This window comes from Chelonoidis abingdonii, chromosome 4 (assembly GCF_003597395.2).
Source record: "Chelonoidis abingdonii isolate Lonesome George chromosome 4, CheloAbing_2.0, whole genome shotgun sequence".
Lineage (NCBI taxonomy): Eukaryota > Metazoa > Chordata > Testudines > Testudinidae > Chelonoidis > Chelonoidis abingdonii.
The window spans coordinates 123,409,486-123,436,375 of NC_133772.1; the positions used below are offsets into that span (position 1 = coordinate 123,409,486).

At 40.1% G+C, this 26,890-nt stretch overlaps 2 protein-coding genes and 1 long non-coding RNA gene across 11 annotated transcripts in view; 1 reads left to right on the top strand and 2 right to left on the bottom strand.

The window, feature by feature from the left end:
• TRIP11 (thyroid hormone receptor interactor 11) overlaps nt 1-1,231 on the bottom strand; it is a 97,869-nt gene extending 96,638 nt beyond the window's left edge. The window contains exon 1 of the mRNA XM_075065644.1: nt 751-1,231. Within this exon, the coding sequence (XP_074921745.1) occupies nt 751-889 (139 nt within the window). The 5' untranslated portion in view covers nt 890-1,231. The remainder of the gene's footprint in view (nt 1-750) is intronic.
• A 110-nt stretch (nt 1,232-1,341) lies between these two features.
• On the top strand, nt 1,342-4,176 carry LOC142046785 (uncharacterized). Its single transcript, XR_012655829.1, has 3 exons — nt 1,342-1,583; nt 3,419-3,499; nt 3,860-4,176. It is a non-coding gene; the product is annotated as an uncharacterized LOC142046785 (long non-coding RNA).
• A 1,877-nt stretch (nt 4,177-6,053) lies between these two features.
• Nucleotides 6,054-25,029, bottom strand: ATXN3 (ataxin 3). 9 transcript variants are annotated; one of them, XM_032777317.2, is made up of 12 exons: nt 24,952-25,029; nt 20,192-20,356; nt 19,705-19,749; nt 18,137-18,222; nt 17,580-17,646; nt 14,431-14,518; nt 14,004-14,136; nt 13,125-13,300; nt 12,297-12,420; nt 10,360-10,445; nt 9,470-9,491; nt 9,197-9,285 (listed from the first exon to the last, which is right to left on the bottom strand). In XM_032777317.2, exons 1-11 carry the CDS (start codon nt 24,973-24,975, stop codon nt 9,487-9,489), a joined length of 999 nt encoding a protein of 332 aa, XP_032633208.1. In that variant the 5' UTR covers nt 24,976-25,029; the 3' UTR covers nt 9,197-9,285; nt 9,470-9,486. The 9 variants fall into 9 exon arrangements, with proteins under 9 accessions (XP_032633189.1, XP_032633199.1, XP_074921746.1 ...); XM_032777298.2 differs by lacking the exon at nt 9,470-9,491 and having other exon boundaries at nt 6,054-9,285; XM_032777308.2 differs by lacking the exon at nt 9,470-9,491 and having other exon boundaries at nt 6,054-9,285; nt 19,705-19,746; nt 24,952-25,028.
• Nucleotides 25,030-26,890: the final 1,861 nt, after the last annotated feature.

Below are 26,890 nucleotides of genomic sequence, written 5' to 3' on the forward strand. Positions count from 1 at the left end.
TTTCACTAGGATGGTGTTGAAGCACTGGAATGGTTTACCTAGGGAGGTGGTGGAATCTCCTTCCTTGGAGGTTTTTAAGGTCAGGCTTGACAAAGCCCTGGCTGAGATGATTTAGTTGGGGATTGGTCCTGTTCTGAGCAAGGGGTTGGACTAGATGACCTCTGGAGGTCCCTTCCAACCCTGATATTCTGTATTGTATGAGAAAAAAGGAAGGGGGGAGAGAGAGAGAGAGAGAGAGAACCCTTCCAGAAAAAAAAACATAGAAGTAATTTGTCACAGCAAATTTTGGTTGTTTTGATCAGCAGTGTTAATGCTATCCCTCACCAACTCCAATAGGTGTAACAACAAACTCCACTACCACTAAACATTTTATTTCTCTTTATTGTTGTTAAAAAAGGAAAATGAAGGTAGCAATTCTCTCGTTAAATTGGTATACTCCAGTAAGACACTTAAAATCTCAGTCATGTTTATCTCTAAATTCAGGTGGTCTAGCTGGTCAGTCCTAAATAAACTGTTACCCATTTACAAGTGGGTAACTTGGTAGCTATATCTCTTCGTTATCAATATGCTATCAGATGAGTACATGATACTAAACACACATATAAAACATCATAGCCCTTAGAGCTGACAATCTTTCCCCAGCACTCAGTGCCCCCCGGCCCCACACTCATCGCAGAGGGTTGGCACCCCCCATGGACACCGCAGCAACTCCTCTTTCCCCCCCTTCCCCCCACACCGGCCCTCTCTTACCTCCCACTTCCTCGGTGCCCTCCAGCAGGATGTCTTTGGTGAAGCTGGAGATCTGGCCGCTAAGGGAGGACAAGCTGCCCCCTACCTGCCCCAGGGACTGGCCCAGCCCGGAGCCCAGGCCCCCTAACCAGGAGGCCATCTCTGCTGCTGCTCCTCAACAGACCCCAACTGTCCTCAACGCTGGCCAGAGGCCTTCCCGAGGCAGCACCCGCACCAGGGATGGCACCGAAGCCCAGACCAGCTCGGCCCCGGCTCGCTATCTATCCCGGGGGCTGGGCAGCCTGGGCTCGGAGAACCGACTCCTGCCAGCCCGCACGCTCAGGAAAGGCCGGGCTCCTGCTAGCGCCTAGTGAAAGAGTCCCAGCGCCCCGGCCATTACTCCCTGCCCGCTCGAAGCTCGGCTTCAACGGCTCCTCCCAGCAGCTTCAGGCGCTGCCACCTCAACGGACGCCATGACACCTCCGAGTCCACACAGACTCCCTGCATCACCATAGAGAATCGCTACGTGAGGCTAGAGCGGCGTCACAACTACTGGGACGTGTACACAGCAGCAAAGGCGCTCGGGATAGCGGCGGTCGAATAGCATATTCCGTCCAGATGTAGGTTAGCGGCGTGTGCTGCCGCCGGAGCTAGCTCCCCGGGCACCTGGCCGGGGCCTCTGCTTCACCGACAGTGCGCCACCGCCACTCACCGCGTGGCATAGCGCCGGCCGCATGGGGCATCCAAACTTAGCCGCTTCCACTACCTGGCGCCCTTGGTCTTTTCTCATTTGTGTGAAGACTCCGCCAGGGTGACCAGACAGCAAGTGTGAAAAATCAGGACAAGGCTGGGGGGTAAGAGGAGCTTATATAAGAAAAAGACCCGAAAAATCGGGACTGTCCCTATAAATTCGGTGCATCTGGTCACCCTAGACTCCACCAGCTGCGCACGCACCTGGTCCCTAGGGAGTACCCAAGTCCCTCACACGAGCCCTTCACACCCTGCCAGCTACGCACACACCTGGCCCCCAGGGAGTACCGAAGTCCCTCACACCCCGCCAGCTATGCACACACCTGGCTCCCAGGGAGCAACCAAGCCCCTCGCACCCTGCCAGCTATGCACACACCTGGCCCCTAGGGAGTACCCAAACCCCTCACAGGAGCCCTTCACACCCTGCCAGCTACGCACACACCTGGCTCCCAGGGAGTACCCAAGTCCCTCACACAAGCCCTTCACACCCTGCCAGCTACACACACAGCTGGCCCCCAGGGAGTACCCAAGTCCCTCACACCCCGCCAGCTATGCACACACCTGGCCCCCAGGGAGTACCCAAGTCCCTCACACAAGCCCTTCACACCCTGCCAGTTACACACACACCTGGCCCCCAGGGAGTACCCAAGTCCCTCACACAAGCCCTTCACACCCTGCCAGTTACACACACACCTGGCCCCCAGGGAGTACCCAAGTCCCTCACAGGAGCCCTTCACACCCTGCCAGCTACGCACACACCTGGCTCCCAGGGAGCACCCAAGCCCCTCGCACCCTGCCAGCTATGCACACACCTGGCCCCCAGGGAGTACCCAAACCCCTCACACAAGCCCTTCACACCCTGACAGTTACACAACCCCCTGATGGTCCCCGAGCCCCTTGCATCCCGCCAACTATGCACAAACCTGGCCCTGGGGAGTCCCCGAGCCACTCCCACCCCACCAGGTACACACACAGATGGCCCCTGGGGAGTACCTGTGCCCCTCACACTCCGCCAGCTACGCACACACCTGGCCCCCAGGGAGTATCTGTGCCCCTCGCACCCAGCCAGCTACACACACATCTGGCCCCTGGGGAGTCCACTTGCACTCCGCCAGCTATGCACACACCTGGCCCCTGGGGAGCCCCCTCGTACCCCACCAGCTGCGTACAAACCTGGCCCCCAGGGAGTACCCGATCCCCTGGCATCCCACCAGCTACACACAGACCTGGCCACCAGGGAGTCCCCGAGCTCCTCGCACCCACCTGCTACAGACACACCTGGCCCCTGGGGAGTACCCAAGCCCCTCACACCCTGACAACTACATACAGACCTGGCCCCCAGGGAGTCCACGAGCCCTTCACACCCTGCCAGCTACACACAGATCTGGCCTCTGGGGAGTCCTCGGGCTGAGCCCCTCACATCCCACCTGCAACACACAAACCTGGCCCTTGGGGAGTCACCTGGTATCCCACCAGTCACACATACACTGGACCCTGGGGAGTTCCTGAGCCCCTGCTCTCACACTACGCCAGCTACACACAAACACACAGTATCACACAAATCAAGGAACTTCACCCAATAATTTTTACATGAAGCCCATATTTTCTATTTGAACTATAGAATATCCTTTAAAATGATATCCACTCTTAACTAGACTGTCGAGATAGTTGTTCCGATAGTTACCCTCTCCATTAAAAATGTGCACCCGAATAGTCTGAATTTTCTGAGCTTCAGCTTCCAACCACTGGATCTCATCATGTCTTCTGCCAGAGTGAAGAGCCATTTTCCTCTCAGAAATCTCTTCCCCATGTAGAGCGTGTGGCATATCACGATAGTCACCTATTAACCTTCTCTTACCCATTGGGTTTCTTAAATCTCTCACTATAACTCATGTTTTCTCAACCAACTTTTTGTAGCTCTTTTCTGAATCTTTTCCAGTTTTCAACATCCTTTTTGACGTTTGGACTGCAGAACTGACACAATATTCCAGTAAGGGTCTCAATAATGCTGTATACAGAGGTAATATCACCTTTCTACTCTTAATATTCCCCTGCTTATACACCCAAGAATTGTAATTAACCCTCTTAGCTACAGCTTAACTCAGAGAGGTCATGTTCAGTTGGTGAGCTGCTGCGACTGCTAAAGTAAGTCCTTTTGAGAGTTACTGTTCCAGGACACAGTCCCATCCTATAAATGTGAGCTCCATTCTTTGTTCTTAGCTGGATGACCTTCCATTTCACAGTGTTAAATCATGTGCTCTTCATATCAGCTCATGTTATCAAGTGATCTTGGTTAGGCTCATCCACATTATTTATTTACAGTTCCACCAACTTTTGTGTCATCTGCAAATTTGACCAGCCCTGATTTGTTTTTTTCCAGATCATTGATAAAGATCTTAAACTGCATTGGACCAGAGAACAGATCCCCTCTAGAAACACCTCCATTGGCTGATGAATCCCCGTTCACAATTACTTTTTGAGATCTCTGTTAGCCAATTTTTAATCCATTCAATACGGACTACGTTAATTTTGTATACAGAATGTAGAGATCTGATCACAATAAACTATGGAATTTATCTTTATTTTCATCACTGATGCATCAGCCTTTGTCAGAATTTAATCTCTGATTTAAAATGGTCACATCAAAGGTAATACATATAAAATGCTTCTCCATTTTAATTTAATTAATCGTATCCAGTCTCTGAACATTATTACAACAGGTGTTTCTGTACAGTTAATGTAGGAAAATGTTTAATAGCTTTTCAGATGTTACCAGATATTGTGATCATTAATACAAGATACCCTGAGCTTATCAGGGCCATCCTTGTCCCATTACAGTCATTCTCTCACCAGCAAGCATACATTAGCCTGATCATTATCATTTCCATTAATTGGTACCCAAACAAAAAAATGTATATTTTGCGTAATTGCAAAATTACTGAGAGTTATTCTGGGTACTGTTCTATGAATAGCTCACAGATGAGACTGTGACAGCAACCTTCATTGGTCTCCTTGTTCATTCACTGATCTGTCAGCAAATGACACTGCATCAGAGGCATGCAGACAAACAAAGCTATTACCCCACATTCAGACCGATGTGTCACCCAAAAACAAACTGGGCCAATAAAACCCTATGATTAATGTGAAACTTATCCCAGATACTCATACTTGCCTATTAATAGTATATTGTCATGAAATTTAGGCCTTAAATATAGGTAGTATAAGAAAAAATAATTTACAAATTCTAACACTAACAGGTATTCTCAGGAAATATTTAGGTTTTTTTAAGATTAAGCTTTAAAAAAAAAAATCATTCCTAGACAGCATGAACTTGTTTTTTAAATTAATCACAGCCCTTCTCCCCAAACTGTATATCCATTCAGCTTTTCCATAATAAAAAGACATTCCTGAAACAACATAATTGGGGAGCAGTCACACTCTTACAGACAATGCATCAGTATAAAGTGCAAGGTATAAGATTTATATTCATATTGTTACTAAACTAGCCAGGGATTTGGATGGCTTATTGGGACTGGTTTGAATTCAGCCACTTTAATAGTTATCAGGTTATTACTCAGGGACAGCTGTAGGGGGTTAAGTGATGCTGTAAAATGAGACAAAACACCCCCCCCCCCCCACACACACACCACAAGTCAATAACTCAATAGGCACATAGTGAACACCTGAGTGGCTGATTTGCGTTGAGGCATGCTGTTGGGGCTGTGAAAAAAAATGCCTGTACTATAGTTTTGGTGAAGTTAAATAACTTCACTCTCTGAGGAAATTCACCTTTCCTTAGAAACGGAAATAGCTATCAAAGTGGAATCAGCTTTTCAGTAATGTGAATAAACTTGTTGAGTTAAACTTTGTAATTATGGGTTGGGCATGCCCCACCTTACATATAGGATAAATGTAAAGAAGCCATTGTAACAAGGTGGCTGAAACAATAACATTAGCACCCAAAATATAGGCACATGGACATTCTGAGCAAAAACTGATCATATGGCCCTCTGGGTTTGACTGGTGGAAATGTTTTGAGGTAGGGCAGGCTGTCTGAGAGAAAGCCATGAAGACAGTAACAGAAGGCTGGTAAGAAAGCTTTACTGAGAGAAAGCTAAGAGAAAAGCCTTTCGGGGTATAGAATGTTGGCTGGAAAGATACGCTTGGAATAGCATTTATAGTGCAGAGTTTATATTATAGTGCCTAAAATTAACCATAATTAAGCATGATTGTGACCTGGCCTTAAACTGTTATAGCATGATCATTTCCTTACCTGGGAGGACAGAAAAAAAGTTACAATCATTTTACAGAACCGTGTTTTAATTCTGTAGCTACTCAACATGGATATCACTTTTTCTTCCCTGACTTCTGTGGACAGAAGAACATACTACATCACATGGACCATAATAATGGTAAAGATGATAAGTTTTGTAGGATAGTCAGGATTTAAAGAGCTTACAAATGTCAGACTGGAACAAAAATGATTTATTCTCCTGCATAATGGGCTCTCTACTAATGCTACAACATTAGAATGAAACTTCAGCTTCAAAAGATGGCTACTGCTAGCAAAAGACTCAAATAGTTTAAACTTTATTTACAAAAGTGTTTCACAATTTATACATGTCAGTAAGTGCTTATCACTTAGAGAATGCACACTGAGAAAATGAGATTAGTTTTTATTGATGGCTTCTTGGCAGCTCCACACATTCTGTACTTTGGATCTACAGTGTAATATATGTATTGTCACTAGTTCATATTCACCTTTTCCGTTGGTGCAATTAATGTATGTAGCCTCCAGGGCTACCTCCTAACTGAGTCACTAACAGGTCACCAGTCTGAGTGAGCTTATTACTTCTCAGAAGGCCAAGTGCACAATTAGCTCACTTAATTTTTAGATGATACTGTTTATTGAAAGGAATATGGTTATCCATAACATCTGATTCACCCTGTTGTGCCTTTTAAGCATTATATGATCTTACATTTCTTGTATGCTACAATACTTAGGCAGTGAGGTGATCTGAGGATGGATTTAGTGCTTTAATCATGAACTTCCATGCTTTAGTGATTATAAAAACAAATCATTAACATCACTAGAATATAGGAATTCAGATTTTTATATAGGAATGCTACAGTATATAGCCAAAGAAATATTAATTTATAACATAACTGACGAGGAAGTTAGCAATTACCATGTCTTAAAAAAGAAGTCTTTTACCCAGTCTTTACAAATCTGTATCCATTTATAAAGATAAAACCCTGCATTTTAAATTAAGTCAAATAAGTTCATCCAGCTGTTGTCTGCCTCATGCCAAAAAGGAGAATGTTTATGACAGGCAAAATGTAGGCAGAAAAAAAGAAAAATCATGATGAATTTCCAATCACACAAAAACAGTATTTCATGCTTTATATGCATCCTTTTTCACTTTCATTTACAAGGAACAGTCAATCTCGAAGCTGAAATCTATACTGATAGGTTTGTGCAGCCATTCAGCATTGCAAACCTGGGGGGTGGGGCAGGCGAGAAGGAGGGTGTTGGTTTTTTTGTTTTTTTTAAAGCAGTGATTTTGTTTTAAAAACTTGGTGCAGGAGGCATGGCAAAAGAGTTAATCTGTTAGTCAGCTGGGTAGACTGAAATGCACAACAGTATTGCCTACCAAGAATGAGAATGGTGGAACTAAAAAGCAATTCTAAAAAGCATTACTTGTCCTCTGGTCAAATCCACATTGCCTTACTCATGCAAGTGGTCCTACTGAAATCAGTGGAAATTAAGCATACAAATAAAGGAAACAGAATTTAGCCTAAGGATCTCTTTTACAGTAATATTCTAAGCCATCAAGAAGCCATCATTCTATACAAATCTTTACCAAAACCTAGCGGCCCTTTTATGTACAGTACTGTTCTGTGCTGAATGTTTATTTCCATCTAATTATAATTCACTCTAATTATAATTAAATACATTACTGTGGTGCAATAGTATAATTTTAAAATATTTTGAAGAAGAAATCAAATGTATAGTTTCAAAAAATTGTTCTTAATGTCTGTGGCAACTGCTTACATACTAAATGAAAAACAGCTTAAACACCATACATCTATAATATATTTCCATATAATTTATATGTAAACAGAATTTATAGTTAAAGCACCATTTATGAAAAAGGAACATGTTTAAACTGTTGCAGTAAAGTTGAAAGCCAAATTTGGTCACTCTGTCACACATTCATCTTGAGTATCAAAGGGTAAGTTTTACAACTGATTGAACAAGCTAGCTTGCATACTTTGCTCCCCATTTTTCTCCGTAACAGAAACAACATGATAAACAAATTGTAAGGTGCATGAATGAAGGCCATTCCTGAAAAAGCTGTAAAATTCTGACAAAATAGAAGATATTCATAAAAACATTTGAAAAAAAACATGCGCACACATACAAACATAAACAGTCAGTCTTAACAAAGCTACTTGCACAGGGGTCATTTCAGATTGCAGGAATGCTCCTTAGATATGTGGCAATGAAGTTATGGCATCTAAATCTCCTTCTCCCACCTTTCCCGCCCCCACTCTCAACAAAGCTTGATGAACTAACTAACCAGGGAAGAGAGAGAGAGTCTTACTAGTAGTATGAAGGAAGAAATGGTGAGAGGCCAAGGTAAGGGGAGGAACTCAAAGAGAAAAAACAGAAGACAAAACAGGAGAAGTAGAGACAAGAATAAACTGTTTAGCCCACTGCCAACACATTATGTCTCTGTCACAGAAAAAAGTACCATCTCCAGTAAAGCCAACTTTGGCATTCAGTGGGAAGAGTATGAAGAGGGAGCCAAATCATCTGACCTAAAGTAAGAGAACTGGAGAAATCTTTGACATGAACCTTCCTTTAATGATGATTTTCAAATAATGCTAAAAGTACTGCAAGTACAAAAAATGTAGAAGATCTTAAATCATTAAGATAACTTGGGTAGCATTATAATTACAAATATACTGAAGATTTTTCTTTTCAAGTGCCAAGACCTCATGGTTTAGTGTTTCTCCTGCAGAAATGATACTATCACAAGCACAAAACAGCAAAGCAGAAAGCTCTGTTCTAGGTTCTGGGAAGTGAAACACCATCAATTCTTGCAGGAGAAACAGAGAAACATGAACTCAGGTCCTAGAGGGTAAAAGACTGAATTAATTTTTTTTTAATTTTAAAATGTGCTTACTGGTTTTAAAGAATTTGTCCATATTTTCTATTAATGATTTAAGAGCCTAACTTTTTTGTATCTATTTTTAAATTATTATGGAATGGCATCTGAGTTCACTGATAAGAAAACTGCATTAATTTAGTAATTTTGTGCTGAATTCTCCAAGCAGCTGACAGTTAATAAGAAAGGAAGGTAAATTATACTTGCCCCTTATTTGGGGCATCCAACACACAGGCCCTGAGCCTACAAGACACTTAACTTTGCTCACTTGAGTAATCCTCCTGAAGTCAATGAAACTACTCAGCTGAGCAAAATTATGCATGTGTTGAAGTGTTTTGCAGCATCAGGGCCATAATTTCTAAATTGGTGCAATATTTTTGTTATCTTCAGATCCGCTTTTAACTCTGCCCCCCTTCTTTTCATCTGTGGTAAGAAAATATCCTGTGTCTCTGAAATGAACCCTGCTTGTACAGCATCCACACAAGAATATTATAATGGAGATTGAGTGTTATGACTAAAGAAAAAATATTATTTTGTCATTTCTTTTCTTCTGTATTCAGGCAGTTCCTAACAGTTTCCAAGGACATATTCATGGCTGCTTGAAGCATGTCTTCTTCACTCATATCGCCTCCTGCCAGGAGACAAACATACACAAAATACTTATGTCTAATTACTTCTGGAATACAGCTATAAAAAAGTAAACATTTTTCATATCACTTCTTGTCTCTTGTTTCTATTTGTTTATCATTCCATGTTTTTTCAGATGTCTTTTGCTTTTTTTGTTTTCTATTATCAAATGATCATTTCAGACTTACTTTTCAATGCACTGTAATCATTCTAAAAAAGATATGAAATAATGTATAATTTTAGATCTTTGATATTTAACATTAGTAATGTTCACAGATCTATTTTCTCTCTCAATTACATTAACATGTTTCCACACATAATTAAAAATAATACATTAGGCTGGAAGAGAGAGATTTATTTTTTACAAAACTTGAGAATAGACATTTAGAGAGAGATTTATTTTTCAACATGCATTCTGTTGTTGGTAATAAGAAGTGCTGCATACACCTACACCAAGAGCTACAATACTATATTCAACTAGAAAGAAAGTAAAACCAGAACCTGCTTGATCTAGGAGCTGTGCTGTGCACTCCCAAGAAGGAGAGATCTACATTCAATCACTATCTCTAGATTCTTAGGCCAACAGGGCTGAGAGCAGTGTGCAGGTAAGCACTCCACTCCTGTGGGACAGGTGATCTCATATCACTCAAAAGTGACCCTTTCGGCCAACACAGCAGAACAGGCTCTCTAAGAGCCCTATTGTATCCTCCCCAGCAAGAAAAATAGTGGCTACGTCATGCAGCCCCAAGGGCAGTTGTTAGGGGAATTAAAGGGGGGAAGGGATAGCTCAGTGGTTTGAGCATTGGCCTGCTAAACCCAGGGTTGTGAGTTCAATCCTTGAGGGGCCACTTAGGGGTCTGGGGCAAAAATCAGTACTTGGTCCTGCTAGTGAATGTAGGGCGCTGGACTTGATGACCTTTCAAGGTCCCTTCCAGTTCTAGAAGATAGGTATATCTCCAATTTTTTTTTTTTAAGGCAAGGAAAATTGAGGAACTGTTCTTCAGTAAAGAGAGAACCCACCCGGGAAAAACCTAGATTAACATCTGTGTTGAAAACCATAGGTTGAATAAAACAATACCTGGGTCTGTTCCTAGTGCATTTGAACTTGTAGTTGGTTTATCATGTAAATCTGGGGTCTGGCCTTGCTGCGACTGTTGCTGCTGTCTGAAATTACCAAAATAGTTTTAAATTAGTGAAAAAACAAAACTAGGAGCACAAAAATAGTATAAACTAGACAAACTTCTAAGTTCCTAGTATCCGGTAGAGTTCAAGTTACCACATTTACACTTTAAGAAAATATTACCAGACACATAACTGACCGTGAGATAATGCAGAAACTCTGGGTTTTATATTGGGCACTCACTTCACTGTATTCTGATCCCTGCAAATAATTTGATCCACACAAAAAAAAAAGGGGGGGGGCAGAAAATAGATCGCTACCTACTATCAACCTTAAGGAACCCATAATGGGTAGCTAGAATTATAAAAAAGGGAACTTTTAAAATGTATTAGAGCAGTACTGTCAACTTAAAAATCTTATGTTCTAAACAAAGTTTCTTTACCTATGTTCAACACCATACATTGTGCACGTTGTCAGCTCTCCAGGATGTCCTGGAGTCTCCAGGAATTAAAGATTAATCTTTAATTAAAGATAATGCCATGTGATGAAACCTCCAGGACTTCATACAACCGAAGTTGGCAACCCTATATGCAGGATTGTTGTAGTTGTGTCAGTCCCATGATATGAGAAAAACAAGGTAGGTGGGGTAATATCTTTTATTGGACCAACTTCTGTTAATGAGAGAGAGATGCTTTTGAGCAGAGTGTAAGCATGAAAGCTTGTCTCTCTCACCAACAGAAGTTGGTCCAATAAAAGATATTAACCCACTCACTTTGTGTCTCTTATATCATACATTAAAAGACAAAACCTTAAAATACCAGAGAACATGTCACAATTTATACCATTTAATTTTAACATTTATATCAGCTTTGATATTTTTCAATTATATCAGATTCACTTTCAGTTCCTTACTGTTAGGGTTCCAAACATTGCAGGAAAATATTTAGTTGTTAAAAACAACTGTTTTTATTGGGGTTTTTTTTAAATTGTGAAACATTTCCCTGGATATGAGGCTTTACATCTGTTCCCCCCTCCTCCCAAAATTTACATACAGGTCCAAATTTAAATCCACAGTCTCCATTTAAAGCTCTTCAGAAAAAGAGACAATAACGACAAGATGAAGTCCTGTTCTGACACCTCCCCTCTGCAAAAAAGTCATTTTTCATTCCATGGAAAGCCAATGAGTGAGAAATATTTGGATGGTGTTAGGCACCATCATATGCCCTTGCACCCCAAATCCCTTCAATTCAAATGTCTGGCATACTCATCCACAATCTTATCTCCTTGCTACTTCACTTTTCCTTCTGGTTCCCCTCTCTTTCCTCACTAGAAGATCAAGATAGAGAGAAGGAAAAGCAATAGTAACAGAAGAGATGCAACTGGTTTATAGTTCTGAAGCAGAAGCTGAATTGGTATTAAGAATCTACTTGCTCATCGCTATGGTTAGCAGAGAACAAGCTCTGCCTAACATTTTGTTCAGAGGGGGAAGGACTCAATAGATGAAAATTACGTGACTCTCTGCATTTATATCTCACTTCTCAGGCACATACCCCCACTAAATATTGATTGTTTTTTTTTCCATGGGGTGCACTCTCATTAAATCATGAAGGACACATACCCTCTAAAAAATAATTAGTGTTATTTACAACAATACTCCTAAGACTTCACATAAAACAGTATCTTAGTACCTATGTGTGCACATAGCTGGACCTTTACTTTACGGCAAACAATCTCAAGTAACTAATTAGAAGCTACAGGATTTCCAGAATACAGTGCTAAAAAGGTCATTAAAAAAAAGGCAGCTAAATCTGACCTCAATGTGTGAAAAAATATTCCACCATCCTAAAATATAATTACTTCAACAAGCAAATTCAGTTTTTCACCAGATACTTTACTTTTCAAAATATGTCTGTCTTCTCCTTCGCAGCTCTTCTGAAGAAAGAGATTCAGACTGACTTATACCAGATGAACGTGGTATATTCTGCGACACAGAGTTTGAAAACTCACTTCGATGGCCTCCTAAAGTTAGAACATGGTATTTCATTACACCAATCAAGATGGGAAATTTTAAACTAACAAATGTAACATAGCTAAAATTACCTCTCCAAATCTCGATGAAGAAAAAAATTTTTATAACATGATCATCATATACAATTATCTAATCTCTATTACTACAGACAAAAGTCTTGAAACAATAGATCTGGCGAGGAGTGAATGTCTCAGGGATTTGGGGAACAGAGAACTTCACCTGAAGATCAATAGTTCAAATCTACCCATGGCAATAGCCAACCTAAAAATTAATGACAGGTTTCAAAGTAGCAGCTGTGTTAGTCTGTATCCGCAAAAAGAACAGGAGTACTTGTGGCAACTTAGAAACTAACAAATTGATTTCAGCATAAGCTTTCGTGGGCTACAGCTCACTTCTTCAGATGCATAGAATAAGATGAACTTTCAGTATTTTTCCTAGCGATCAACTATTCACATCATCACTGACAACATTTTTAAGAGTCACAAGGAAAGGACCAAAGTTCACACTTAAGCACTTCATGCTTAGGAAGCAGACTTTCCAGAGGGCCTAACCAGTGGGCCTGAGACACATTCGCAGGGAAAACTTGACCCTATGAACAGATTTCAGCTGTCAGATTTCACTTTTCACAAGAACTTAACTAGTCAAAGTGATCACTGGATAAAAATTGTAACTTCTTTTAAAGTAAGTCTTTTACCTTGCATACTAAGTTGAATGGCTCTACGAAGATCAGCTTCTTCATCTTCCATATCAATTTCCTGTTTACTTAGAGCAAGGGCTCTTTGGAAATTCTCCTCATCTTCATCTAACATGCCTGTTCCATCATAGGGATGGTTAACGTCTAAAGCTTGTTCCAGGTCAGTTTTTTGCCCCCTGCGGAATACATATCTCATTGCAATCAGCCTTAGATAACATTTTCATTTGAATCTCATAAATAAAGAATAATACTTTGTGTTGATTTAGCTCTGCATTTTCAGGGTACTGTAAAAACATTCTTATCTGCACAATACATCTCTGAGGTAGTTAAATATTTTCCCCCTTTTACAAATGAAAAAAGGGAGTACAAAAGAAATTAAGTGATTTGTCCACAATCACAGTGCTAGTCAGTGTCACAGTGAAGGGCAGAACTCAGAAGTTTGTGGTTCCCAGTCCCATGCTCTATCAACTAGGCTATATTGCCACACAAGATCTCTGTTTTTACCTATTGCAGAGCCATGGAAGTTAACCTGTATACCAAGAGAAAGGAACATTTATGAAGTAATTCCTTTGAAAATGTACATCTCTCATAAATCTCTTTAAAAGCAATAAAATTTAATCATGATAAAATGCAACAAAACTATACCAGGCTGACTAGAGTATTTTAAAATGTTTTAAGATTTGGAAACATTTAAGGATTAATGTTGTAGCTGTAGGATGAATCAGAAAATAGCAGCTTTACAACTCAGTGAAATTATAATAGTATATATAATAGTAGTACTTCGTAAGTTTACTTAGAAATAAGTGCCTTGGTTGTAGGCATCAGTCGCTAAAAAACACATGTAAATGAAGATTTCTTTTTAAAAGTGTTGAACCTTACCTTTCATCTCTTGATTGTGCAGTCTCTTCCCCAATCAGTTTTGGTCGCTGTATCTGCTGCACCTGAATCATTTGCAGTAGTTGGTCAGCCTCACAATCTGGCAGGTCACCCTTTACAACAAATATAGAATAACCTGGGAATAACAAAAGCAGAAATATTAAGTATAAAGTGTGTGGAGTATTAAATTCCCCCAACTAAATATACCATGCAATAAAAAAAATGTAATTTATTACGAGCAATATAATACAGACATTCAATATTAGGCTTTGCCTTTCATTTCAAGGATTGTATAGTTATTTCACCAGTTCAGTCACAAAACTGATGTAGATAGACTGGATACAAACACTCTTATAAAAAAAGGTTAATTATCTGATTTTAATCATGTGCTTTCAACCAATGATGTTTAACATTTGCAAACTAGTATTACCTTCCTGTTGTAACTGAGCCAAGAAAAGTGCAAGGTATGTATCTGATATTAGTTCTGGACCCATCAGGAGAGAGTTCAAGTTAAACCACTGTAATTTGAAAACAAAAAAAGATTTGAGAGAAAAAAATTAGCATGGAATTTATTTTTGGGCAATCTGGTCAATTTCCACAATGAAATATCAGATTTGTAAACTAATCATGTGAAACATCAAAAATGTCTTTCAAGCACAAAAGCACAACAACATAAGTATTGCTACCTGCCACCCTTCAAACAGTCCTCAGCTGACACAAACTCTGAAACTTTACAGGGAAATTTATGTAACTTCAGGCTCCCTCCCTACTAATATCAGGAGAGTTTAAAGGGGAGAAATTTGAACAATTTTTCTGTCATGGTTTCTGCTGTTTCTTTATGATACTGTTTGTTCTGGTTTGCAATATTTGTTCTTGGAGATTGTCATTTGATTCACTGAGGGTTTTTTCCCTTCTGTCACTCCACCATAGAGTCATATTTGTAGTGGAGAGTGGACAGAATCTCTATTTAAAGGGATGGCTGAAGAAATAGTTGAGTATTTTCTGTTAAGAATGTGTGTAACAGTGCTGCCTTTAATTGCGGATCCTATAAAAAAGATTGCTTTAATCATAAGTAACTGGTTTCTCTATATGTATTTTAAAGATAATTATATCAACCAAGTTCACTTGGAATGCTTTTATTATCTATGTCACAAACACAGCCTATATTAGGAGGTGGTGAGACAAGACAAAGATGTGTCTGTATAAATCACTTCACACACACATGCTCCAAAAGGCCAATTAGTTATTAATAGTAATTCTTGTAATAACTGAAAATTTATCCAGTTTGGGGAGAGATTGATATTATAGGAGCCATTAAAACTATCAGACCTATCTCTTGACACTATCTTGAATAAATGCAAGTGCTTGAAGAAAAATTCTTCACAACACCCTTCCATTGTGCTAAAATCATGACCTTCCAGAGCCACTTCAGATGGCAACAGAATTCAGTTTCCTTTCCACGCAATTCTTGGCCAATCTACTGAAACTGTCAACAAGAGTACTAATTACTATATAAATATATTCCTTGTGATAGAGGCTAATGTCCACTGATAGCTAGAATGAGATTATTAACTTATTTTAGATGCTACTGAACCACCAATTACTTTTGGGCCCAATCCTGCAACATTTTAAGCATATTTAAATGAAATCAGTGGACTCCTCATGTCCTTGAAGTAGAACATGCATGTGTCTGCAGGACTGGGGTCTTGATTACCGTTCACCAGGAATGGAGTCATCAAATAGTTCCATATCATACTGCCAACATTCTAGCCCATTCATGCCACAAAATTTCCTCTTAAAATTTTTTTTAAAAATCCAACCCCAAATGGTGTGTGGGCCAAGGGTGTGGGGTAGAGATAAAAAGGTAAGGTATTGATATATGTAGTGTTGGGCTTTTAAAATAGGAATTAAAGAAAAAACCTTTTAGAGATAATAGTTTTAATTTATAGTATAACAAATAATAGAGATGAAAGAGTCAAATTAAAGTTTCCTTCATTGAGCTAATCTATTTTGTCTAGGGATGGATTAACAGCTTATAAAATGAATCTTCCTTCTGTATTACTCTCTGAATAGACACCAAGAAGTGCTTTATTGTGATTATAAACTACGTAATATCTAAAAAAATAAAGTTTTAAACCCAATTTTTTTTTTAAATCACAGTGACAGAATGATAGCTTACCAAAAAAAATCTGAACTACACATACACATTTAGCATGGAATGCTCTTCCCATCAGATAACAGTTTTAAAGTGAACACTAATGTCCCTTCGATATAAGACATGAAAAAATGTTTACAAAATGAATATAAATTATTTTTAAACTAATCCTGAATGTAAAGTCTGTAATGTATTCTCCATTTTCACCATTTACGCCAGATGTCATTTCCACTTGAAGTAAACCACAATCACTGCATTTTTGAAATTTGTATTGGCCTGAAAAATCATCACTAGTAAAAGGCAACACTTGCAACCAAACCACTTTGAGCTTTAATTTTTTAACAAAGAGGCTTTATCGGCAATGTTTGGTGCATTCAATGAGCCTTTTCAGCAGAAAATAAAAAGCTTCAGTGCCATATTGAGGGCAGTGGCCTGGTTAGTTTCATCTACAAAAAGTTTACTTATTTTTTCTCATCTGGATGTCAGCATGGCTGCAGCTTCCAAAAACCTTATTCATGGCTATGTGAGCTCCTTTCCATTATTGTAGATGTTTTTACAAAGCTTACTTCAGGAGTGTTTTCTACATTTTTAAAATGTAGTTTAGTTATATGAAGAATTATAGAATGTCATCTAGAAAGGGACAACTTTAATTGGTATTCTATCTCTGTGTGTTAAAAAGACTCAACTTTTTCTGATCTATCTGGCTGTTTGGCTATGAATACTTTATACAGGCATACCATCCCTTATTTTTAGGGATCTGTTTTACTATTTCTAATTTAATTCCTTCTAAAAGCTCTCCTAAATCCTACAGAGTTAAAAGCTGTGTTTCTACTTTTCCCCACTACAATCCTTACTAATACCTCTCCAATGTTGGCAAACATAAATATTCAAAGGTCTAACGTGTTAATCACATTTCCCATATACTGACTAGCCATTTAAGATGCCGAAACTACCTGCAATTTATTTTACAGTACCACTGTAATAGTATGTGTAATGCAGCAAAAACAAAACACAAAATCTGACCCTCAGTACCCTCTTTATAATGTATAAAGATGACCTCAAACTTTTTTCAAAAGTATGATTTTCTGGCTGTTTGTTATATTAAGTCTTCTTTCTTTTCTGATGAATATGTAGTGATATCACATAAAGCTGTAACCAGAGCTGCAGCTCTTGCTTCCTATAACAGCATGCAGATTCTTAGGGGATCTGATCCAGAGTCCTTCCTTATGCAAACATTAATGCCTAGCTGCCTGGCAGCATTATGATATAAATGAGCATTTACCCAACCTATTTATTTGGGATAGTCTAAAACAAATTTCAACCCAGACCTTCATAAGATGAAAGGCCAGCACATGGCCTCATTGCAACCATTCTTTCCACCCCCTCTCTGAAGTCAATTTTTAAATAAAAAAAGACAAGGTCACCTGTTTTCCTAACTTTCGAACTGTAAACCAGTGTTCCTTATAATTACAAATAAATGATCTTTCATTTCTGCAAAAAGAAAAACACAAGGTATACATAAAATTAAATTCTCTAATATTGGAACTCATACTAACTTTTAAATTATTTGTTATCACTAATTTATAAATAAATTACAATATTTTTGGCAATACAATGTAACTATTGATGCTATAGAGTGTTTAAATTGCTCTTATTATAGTTCATAATATTTTAAAGTGTTCTTTTTAATTATGTACTGAATTCTGTATAAACCTGGTAATGTCATAAAGCATATATGACATCACATGCAACTCAGTCAGCATACTGTGATGCCACAGATAATAAGATGTCATGAAGGCTCAGAGGACAGATCATATTAATCCCCAAAAAAATGAAAAATAAAAGGCTGAGGGGATAAAAAAGGAAACATCAAAATGTAACAGAGCTTGAAACAGTAATTTTAAAAGAAACTTAGTAATCACAGATTTTCAGCATTACTTTTCTGTAAAATGAAAGCAGGGTGCTAAAAATAAAGTCTTACATAGGGTCGATCCCGAGCCTCTGATACTCTGGGCTGTTGAAGAGGATTAGTTCTAAACCCCAAACTTTCAAGGCATTGCTTATAACCTGTCAAAAAATAGTACTTTTCATGAGACAAACCAGTCAACTCCAAATTTAAGCAATGCAACCATTTTAATCACTACGAACAATTATATTGTTTTCATAAAGCTGTGCTTTTAAAAAGCTGATATAAAAAGGAAACCTCGGGATCAGAATATTCAAAATGCAACCTTCATGAATCTACGATCACCACACAACATAGACAGCATATACAACAAAGATGAATTACAAAACTACAGTTTGACAGAGATTCTCGCAAAGCACACCTCCTTGATTAGGTTGTAGTCTTATATCCAGCTGTATGCTTATTATCTTCTTATTTTCACCCTCAAAACTACATTATTAAAACTGTTTGGCATTTTGCAGCCATTAAGATAACACAAGAAACAATATTAGGGCTACTGTTAACATACTTAGGGATCATCTACTCTCATCCTTTTTGAAGACATGTCCACTAAGGCTTTTAACTCAATAGGTCCTTAACTTTGCTACACTACAAACTAGAACCATGTTGCAACAAGATCCCTGACTCCACTACAATTTGTGTAGACCTGAGCATCAAGGCTTACCAAAAATCCTAGACTTCCAACTAGGGATCTCCCTAATATCTGCTAAAGTTCTAACTCATTTTAAACATTATTCAGTACGTTTGAAATTTATGGATGGAATCAAATCTCTTAATACTACTGATTTAAAGCTGTTTGGATAAAGGTATGGGAAGATTAACAATTCATCCTCACCTCAGCCAGCCAACAGTATAGCAAGTGAGCAAAGAAATGGCAGAGCAAGAAAGTAGAAACAAAGTAGGAAGCAATTTTTATCAGCTTCAAGGTCACTGCAGCACAATTAGGAAGTAAGGAATTGCCATGCTGGCAATGGCAGAAAATATATTTCAGAAATGAGACTGGGAAGTAAAATTAGCAAATAAAAAGAGAGCCCTGTGCATCTACAAAACAGAGTAATGGGAACAGAAGCTTACATGAGAGTATGGAAAGAAATAGTGACCAACATACATGGGGACCACAAGAAGAGAAACAAAAGGCATAGAGCATGACCAAGGGATCCAATATAGGTAAAAGCTACTATGTGGGATTTTTTATGGGGTTTTTGGTTCTATTACAGGTATTTAAAAGATTAATTACACATTAAGTAAATTCCCTTTTTAAAAATAAACTTTTTTCCAAATAGCTCTAAAGTTTCAGAAGTGTGAAATAAAGCCTTTGAAACACAGATTCTGAAGCCTTTTCATTTTGCAGATTACTTTGTAAGAGAAGGATTCTCTCATGGACCCCGTAATCACCAGGAAGGCCTCTGTAATCCATAATTTAAACCCAATGCTCTAGAAAGCCAGAACTCTCTTGCATTAATCCTACGCACTAGAAATTGGAGAAGAATTACTAAATGTTATCAAAATTCTTTTCAAGAAAATATATATAATGCAACTGCACCGGTTGTAAGAAATTGTTCTGACCACAGAGTCATGCTTACTTGAATGGAGAAGTAGCCACTGTCATCCATATTTCCAGAAGGCTGCTGTTCAATGTGGGTGGAGGAGAAAAAGAAAAATTGTGATCAGCTAACATTTCTAAAAAGGTTTATGAGAAATCAAGTGTAAAAATAAATACAGTCGTGTACACTTACAACAGAGACTCTGTACACCCATTTCAAAAAAGAATGCTTGCCCTGCCCAAAATACACTTTTAGTGAAAAAACTCAATCCCATATCCTTCTCTCCATGCCTGTAAAATGGGGATAATATATTTCTCATAGAAGTGTTGTGATGATTTAGTAGTGAATTAATGTCTGTAAATGCCAATTTAACACACTTGTATGAAAAAGACTATAAAATTGAAAAGCATCATCACTTGAAAATGGAGCTGCCTTAACAAAGCAAGAATGACAAATTTGTAGAACAAAAAATTGTTTCAAAAAAGCAAACAGATGTCAAGCAATCTAATGTTAAAATGATTGTTACCTGTAAAAATGTTCTGTACTCTTCACTAGACACTCCTCCCTCTGCCATTCTTATTCTTTCTTCCTCATCTAGCTGCTGTGCAATAGAAGATAACTCCACAGGGCTAAAATATTCCCCTTGTAGTAAGTTATTCAGACAGTGCTGTGCGCACAATGAGCCTTCTTGCTAAAATTGTAAAAGAACAAAAATATATATAAGAATTGTTTAAATGTTTTGTTACGTCTTCGTTGCTTCAGTCATCTATGTTTACCAAGGGAGTGTATTTACCCCCAAGCTTTCCTACAGTGCATTACTTACCTCCATGCCTGTATGACCCTGGGTTATTTCTTAAGAAATGTAAACATTTTTAGTCCGTAAGTTTACTTTTAATTTAGAAGATAATTTAAGAATTGGCCAGTGACAGAAGTCTCTGCAGACTGATAAAGTCACAGAGGGACTCCAACTATTCTTGCAAACAGCAGCAGCTACAGACTTCATTCTCTCCCAGGCAGCCTCCACATGTGACTCTCTCATTCTCCATACCAGATGCATTTGTCCCATATAAATCTCCCTCTTCTTTTCTCTCCACAACAGTGCCATGTATCCCTATGTCACTTCCCCCATCATGGATATACACCCATAGGCAGGGGCAGGCAAACTTTTTGGCCTGAAGGCCGCATCAGATTTCCAAAATTGTATGGAGAGCTGGTTAGGGGAGGCTGTGCCTCCCCAAACAGCCAGGCATTCCCCGCATCCCGCTCCCTATCCGACCCCCCCCTGCTTCTCACCCCGACAGCCCCCCCAGGACTCCTGCCCCATCCACACACACCCGTTCCCTGATGGCCCCCCCGAGACCCCTGTTCCATCCACCCCCTCTGTTCCCCGTCCCCTGATGCCCCCCCTGGCACTCCTGCCCCTGACTGCCCCCCACTGCCCCATCCAACCCCTCCTCTCATTCCTGATGCCCCAAGAACCCCTGCCCCTGACTTCCCCCTCCCGGGACCCCTACCACCATGTTCCCCACCCTCTGACTGCCCAGACTCCTATCCACACACCCGCCGCCTGACCACTCCCCCCAAACTCCCCTGCCCTCTATCCACCCCACCCCCTTACCATGCTGCCTGGAGCACCAGTGGCTGGTGATGCTACAGCTGCACCGCCCAGCTGGAGCCAGGCGTGCCACTGCGCAGCAGAGAGCACCGGACCACGCTGGGCTCTGCAGCTGCGCTGCCCCTGGAGCTCGCAGCCCAGCTGCCCAGAGCATTGTGCCAGGGGCGCAGTAAGCTGATGCTGCAGGGGAAGAGCAGGGGAGGGGCTGGCAGCCAGCCTCCCAGGCCAGGAGCTCAGGGACCAGGCAGGAGGGTCCTGCAGGCCGGATGTGGCCCATGGGCTGTAGTTTGCCCACCGCTGCACGCAGGCCATGAAGACTTTGTAAGTTTGCCTCAAACTGATGCATCTATTAAATGCATCCAAATATACACATGTATATAGCATGTGTTTTCCAAAGCATATTTTTGTATTTTTTTACCTTAAGAACTTCAATATATGTACACTTTCGATCATATGAAAGGCATTCCTATTTAGTAGGGACTCTTGAAAAAGTTGGTTTTGAAGATTCTATGTGAATCAGATTTAAAATATAAGTCAAAGCATCAAGAAAATCTTTGAAAGAGAATGATAGGGAAATTTTTGAACCCTACTTCATTGAAAGTCCTCATGGGATTTGCCCCAAATATTTTTACCATCCTAAGATAATATATAGTATGCAAATGTTCAGATGTACTGGGGTTTTTCTTTGGTGACATTAAAGGTGAATTGAGGGGCAAGCAGGGGAAGGAAAGAAAATTAGGCTCATAATTTTATAACTGAAAGTAGCTTTAACCTTAAATGTGGAGACATACCATTCTTTCATAATTAGAAGCCTCCTCATTCAGCCTTGTCCTGACATACATTTGTGCTCTGGCCATTCATGAGAGCTTTCAACATTTTACACTAGAGCAGAACTTCCTGTCTTTTACAGTAGTGGCTCCTTAGGCACAGAGCTTGCCTCCCTTAGACCTATCTGAAAAGGTATCCTTACCTACCTTTTAAAGTTATATTATTTTCTTTTCATGCTTGATTTTATGGTTAAGAATTTGATGTGTGTGTATTAAAACACTTTAACTATAAACACCTAAGCAGCATTCTGAATACTTTGGAGGAAATGGGGGCACTACCAGTGAACTGAAATGCAGATCTTTATTAAAAATGATGTTACATACACACTTGTTCACATTTTTCCCCAGTGATGCCAATTAAAATTGAAGTCATGGTAAATAATGAAGAGGACAGGTCACTGATTCAGAGTAATTTACATCACTTGGTGAACTGGCCACACACAAACAAAATGCATTTCAATATGGCCAAATGTAAATGTATACTTCTGGGAACAAAGAAAGTAGGCCATATTTTCAGGATGGGGGACACTATCCGGCAAAGCGGTGACCAAAAAGATTTGGATGTCAGTGGATAATCAGCTGAACATGAGCTCTCAATGGGACGACGTGGCCAAAACAGCTAATGCTATCCTGGGATGCATAAACAGGGGAATCTCTAGTAGTAGTAGGGAGGTCATTTTATCTCTATATTTGGCTCTAGCACCACCACTGCTGGAATACTGTGTCCAGCTCTGGTATTCACAATTCAAGAAGGGGGTTGATTAATTGGAAAGAGCCCAGAAAAGAGCCATGAGAAAGAATAAAGGATTAGAAAATATGCCTTATGGTGACAGATTCAAGGAGCTCAAACTATTTATTTTAACAAAGAGAAGGTTAAGGGGTGACTTGCTCACAGTCTATAAGTACCTACATGGGGAACAAACATTTAATAATGGGCTCTTCAGTCTAACAAACAAAGGAATGACACAATCCAATGGCTGGAGATTGAAGCTAGACAAGTTCAGACCAGAAATAAGGCATACATTTTAACGCCAAGAGTAATTGACCATTGAACCAATTCACCAAGGATTGTGGTAGATTCTCCACCATTGTCATTTTTAAATCAAGATAGAAAAACATCCAAACAGATAAATTCCAGGAATTATTTTGGGGAAGTTCTATGGCTTGTTCTATATAGGAGGTCAGACTAGATCATCATAATTCTGGCTTCAGAACCTATGAAAATAAATATTACAACAGAATAAAAATATATGTTGCTTACTGCTTAAGATATCTAACTAGATGATTTCTCTCTGCCTAAGTAATCTAACTACTAAATTGTCAAAGAGCACATGTGTTTCCATATACGTAAACACACTTCCTGTAATGCAGGCTGATGTAATATATTTGCAGTTTACACCACTTACACAATAAATGGCAATTATTTTGCAACATAGATTAAAGGGCAGAGTATAAATAAGAATATCAATCTTCAGCAGAATTACTTCTATCATTCCAATCTTATAAAGCCATCTTTCCACAGTAACTTATTTTAAAACAAAAAATGTTGCGTTTTTTTTGTTTTTTAAATTCCCCTCCTACACATGGCAGTCTAGGTCAGATAAGAACTAGTTTGGTTTAGTTACTGTGTCTCTTGATAACTACAGCAATCTGCATTTACAAAAGAAAATTTATTAAGAATGACAAATTGAAAAACGATGATTAATAACAAAGATGGCTAAAGAAACTAAATTACAGGAAGCACATAAAGAAGACCCTAGAACGTGATGGTGTGATATAGAGATTATTGTTTAGAAGTTTGGAGGCAACCATGAGTAGCAGAGATACTTGTCATCTGAAACAAAATATTTAACACTTATATGGTGCTTTACATTTTCAGAAGCACCGCAGAAGACATTAAATAAATTTTAACAACACCCACTTTGAAATAAGTGTCATAATCTCCACTTGGTACATGCAGAAACCAAGGAAGAGAGAGGCTGTCATGAGCAAAGGCACAGCAAGACAGTAGAAGTCAGGAATAGAGCTCATATCTCCTGCTTCCCATCTTTATGCTCATTTCTCATTTAAGCAATGCTCCCTTTCTCAAGAGAGTAAAAACTTCATTCTGCACGATCAAATTCTTCCTATATTTATCTTTAAAGGACCAAGAAAAAAAATCAGGAAATAAAACTCAACATGAAAAGAGTTCCTCTATAAGAGGAAGTAATATTGACATTTGTTTGTGACCACTTTTGAAGCTTTATAGACTTATTTGTCCAGTCATTTTTTTGAAACCACTCAGCTAGTAGCAACTTCAGTACTGGCAAGTTATGTCAGCAGACTGCCCGAGAACCGAGATTCCCCTTCTGAAAGGGGCCTAGATTTCGTCTAAGATGTATTTAGTTGAACTGTCATTTTACCTGGCTCTCCCCTTCCACTTGAGAGGGATCTTATCAGCACTAAGATGCTATAATAAGGGGCAATATGACATCAAGATCAATTGGATAAGAGAATTCAGCCAGGGGGTTGTTTGGGGAAGTGTTTAAAAGACAGTTTCAAGTACTACTCTACTGTAAGTCATCCACGGGACGGAGGGAACTCACCAGCCCCGGCTCCCAGCCACTGACTACAGCTCCCCTCATTTCCCCTGCCTCAGAATACCGCTCCGCTGCCACCTGCCAACCCCCTCCCCGCCATAGGCTACCGCCCCTTCCTTTCCTCTCCCAGCCCAGCCCCAGCTCCTACCCAAGCCTCTTAAATACCCATCTCCCCATCCAACCGCTGGCTCTCTGTGGCGCCCTCCTCCCACTCCCGAGTCCCGCGCTCAACCGTAAGCGCCCCCTCCCCTCGCCGCACACTCACCCTTTCGTGGAAGATGGCCTCCATGTTTATTTGTCCCCAGCCAGCAGCGGCCTCCACCTCACGTGACCACACCCCGGCCCCACAGCAGCCAATCATCGCAGCTGACCCGCAGCCCCTCGCCCTCTGCCCACCACGTGATCTTACCCCGCCCAATAAACCACTGCCTCTCCTGCTCCGTAACAGTCATGTGATCACAACATCAGTGCTTGCGCTGGAGTCCTGGGGGCGCGGGTTGCGGGAGCCGGAAGTGGCTTCGGGGCTCGCATAGCTGGCGCGGGCGCCCCCTGTCGGCTGCTGTGGTCTGAAGAGCTTTGTTAGCGCTTATAACCCACTTGATTACCCAGGCGGTCTCAGCTGTCTGCCCTGTAACGCGTTGGCCGGTGCTGTGCATAGGACCCCCGCCCTGTCTGTCACAAGCCTTGTATTGCCAGGAGCTGATGGAGATTATCCCGCACCTCCATGGTATTTTAAGGGGGCAGGGTTGTGCTTTGTGAGTAGCAGGGTCTGTTCTATTCCTACAGGTGCCAGATCCTTCCAAAATCCACCTTGTTCAGTGTGGTGATAATTAAGTCTCAGTTAGCCACAGTTTTGTCACAATACCCGTATGCTATTCTACACTAACTCAGTCAGAAATGAATTTAATTCACTTTTAAAGCAGATTATCACATTTGTCATAACTGCCTATTTAACTGAAGGAAAGAATTGTCAGCTAGATTCAGGGCATTTGAATGAAAAGAGGCACCTGCTCTAGGCATGCCCTGTGTCTGTCTGTATGAATTATGAAGTCCATTTCCTACTGTCTCCTTTATCAGTACAAATAGTGGCATTTGAAAACTAATGACTATGACTTATTTTTTTAATTAAGTGAACCAGCTGTCTGCTGTGCTGACCTAGACCTCTTTCTCTCTCTGCTTTCCCCAAACTCATTCATTTCAACCAACATAAGGAGGATGCAAATTAAGAGGATGGAGAAAGCAAGGGAGTGAGTGGCTACCACTGATAGCACTATGCTACCACTTGGCAATGAAGCGAGCTAGGCATAGGCAACAGCCAGTCATAGACACATTGGTACATAAAATATTGATATTGAAGGCAAGGGAGGAAAAAGAGGGAGGGGAAAGTAGAACTCAAAGAATTTGGAGGGGAGGGGACCCAGCAGGAGTGTGGGGCTAGAATGGAGCAAAAGAGAAAAAAGAAGATACATTTTTAAAGATTGCAGTAGCATCAGAAATCTGTTAGGCTCTTGCCAAACATGAGGAAGGTACAACTCCTTTCCCAAAAAGTTTACTGAGACAGAACAAATCTGGTCATGCTCATCCTCAGTAAATAGGAAAAGGGAGAAAGAATCAACCAGCAAAGATAAAATTACCCGTTTCGTCTTATACCTGTATTGCCCATCACTGTAATATCTGAACACTAAGGCACTCAGATACTCACTAGAATGATGGGAATAGCCCGAACACATTAACTATCAGTCCTAGGATGAACTGTTGGCTAGCGCATGTAATTTATGCTACAAATCCATCAGAACATTGTTTAGGTGGATGACATTTCTAGAGTATAGAAAAATTGCTCTTTCAAAGGAGCATGTCCTAACAGTAGGTGCTTAATTTGGAGTTTTCCTCTTTCCAGATGAGCTGTCCCAGTAGTCTACCACTTCATGTGTGGCAAATTATGGGCTTTCAAGGAGGCAATACATTCTGATTACTATCCTATTCTGGCTCTGTCATCATTTAGGAGGAGAAATAGAAGTGGGAAGTACTGACACCACTGCATTATGACTAAAAAGTCTCACCTCCAGTGCTTTCTATAGCATCATTCTAAATTCAGCACCACAGGGATCTTGGTGTAAGTTAATACTGATACCAAAATTCATTGAAAACCATTGAGGATTGTGGAACAGCAGCAGTTGGGGAAACCAAAGGCTTTTTATAGCAGA

Excerpts from the sequence above, each read along its gene's own strand:
- ATXN3 (XM_032777298.2), bottom strand. The coding sequence starts at position 24,975 with ATGGAGGCCATCTTCCACGAAAGG. Across the intron at positions 19,750-20,191 it reads AGTACAGAACATTTTTACAG|CAGCCTTCTGGAAATATGGA; the intron begins GTAACAATCATT and ends CACATTGAACAG. Across the intron at positions 10,446-12,296 it reads AGACAGACATATTTTGAAAA|ACAGCAGCAACAGTCGCAGC; the intron begins GTAAAGTATCTG and ends TGGTAATTTCAG.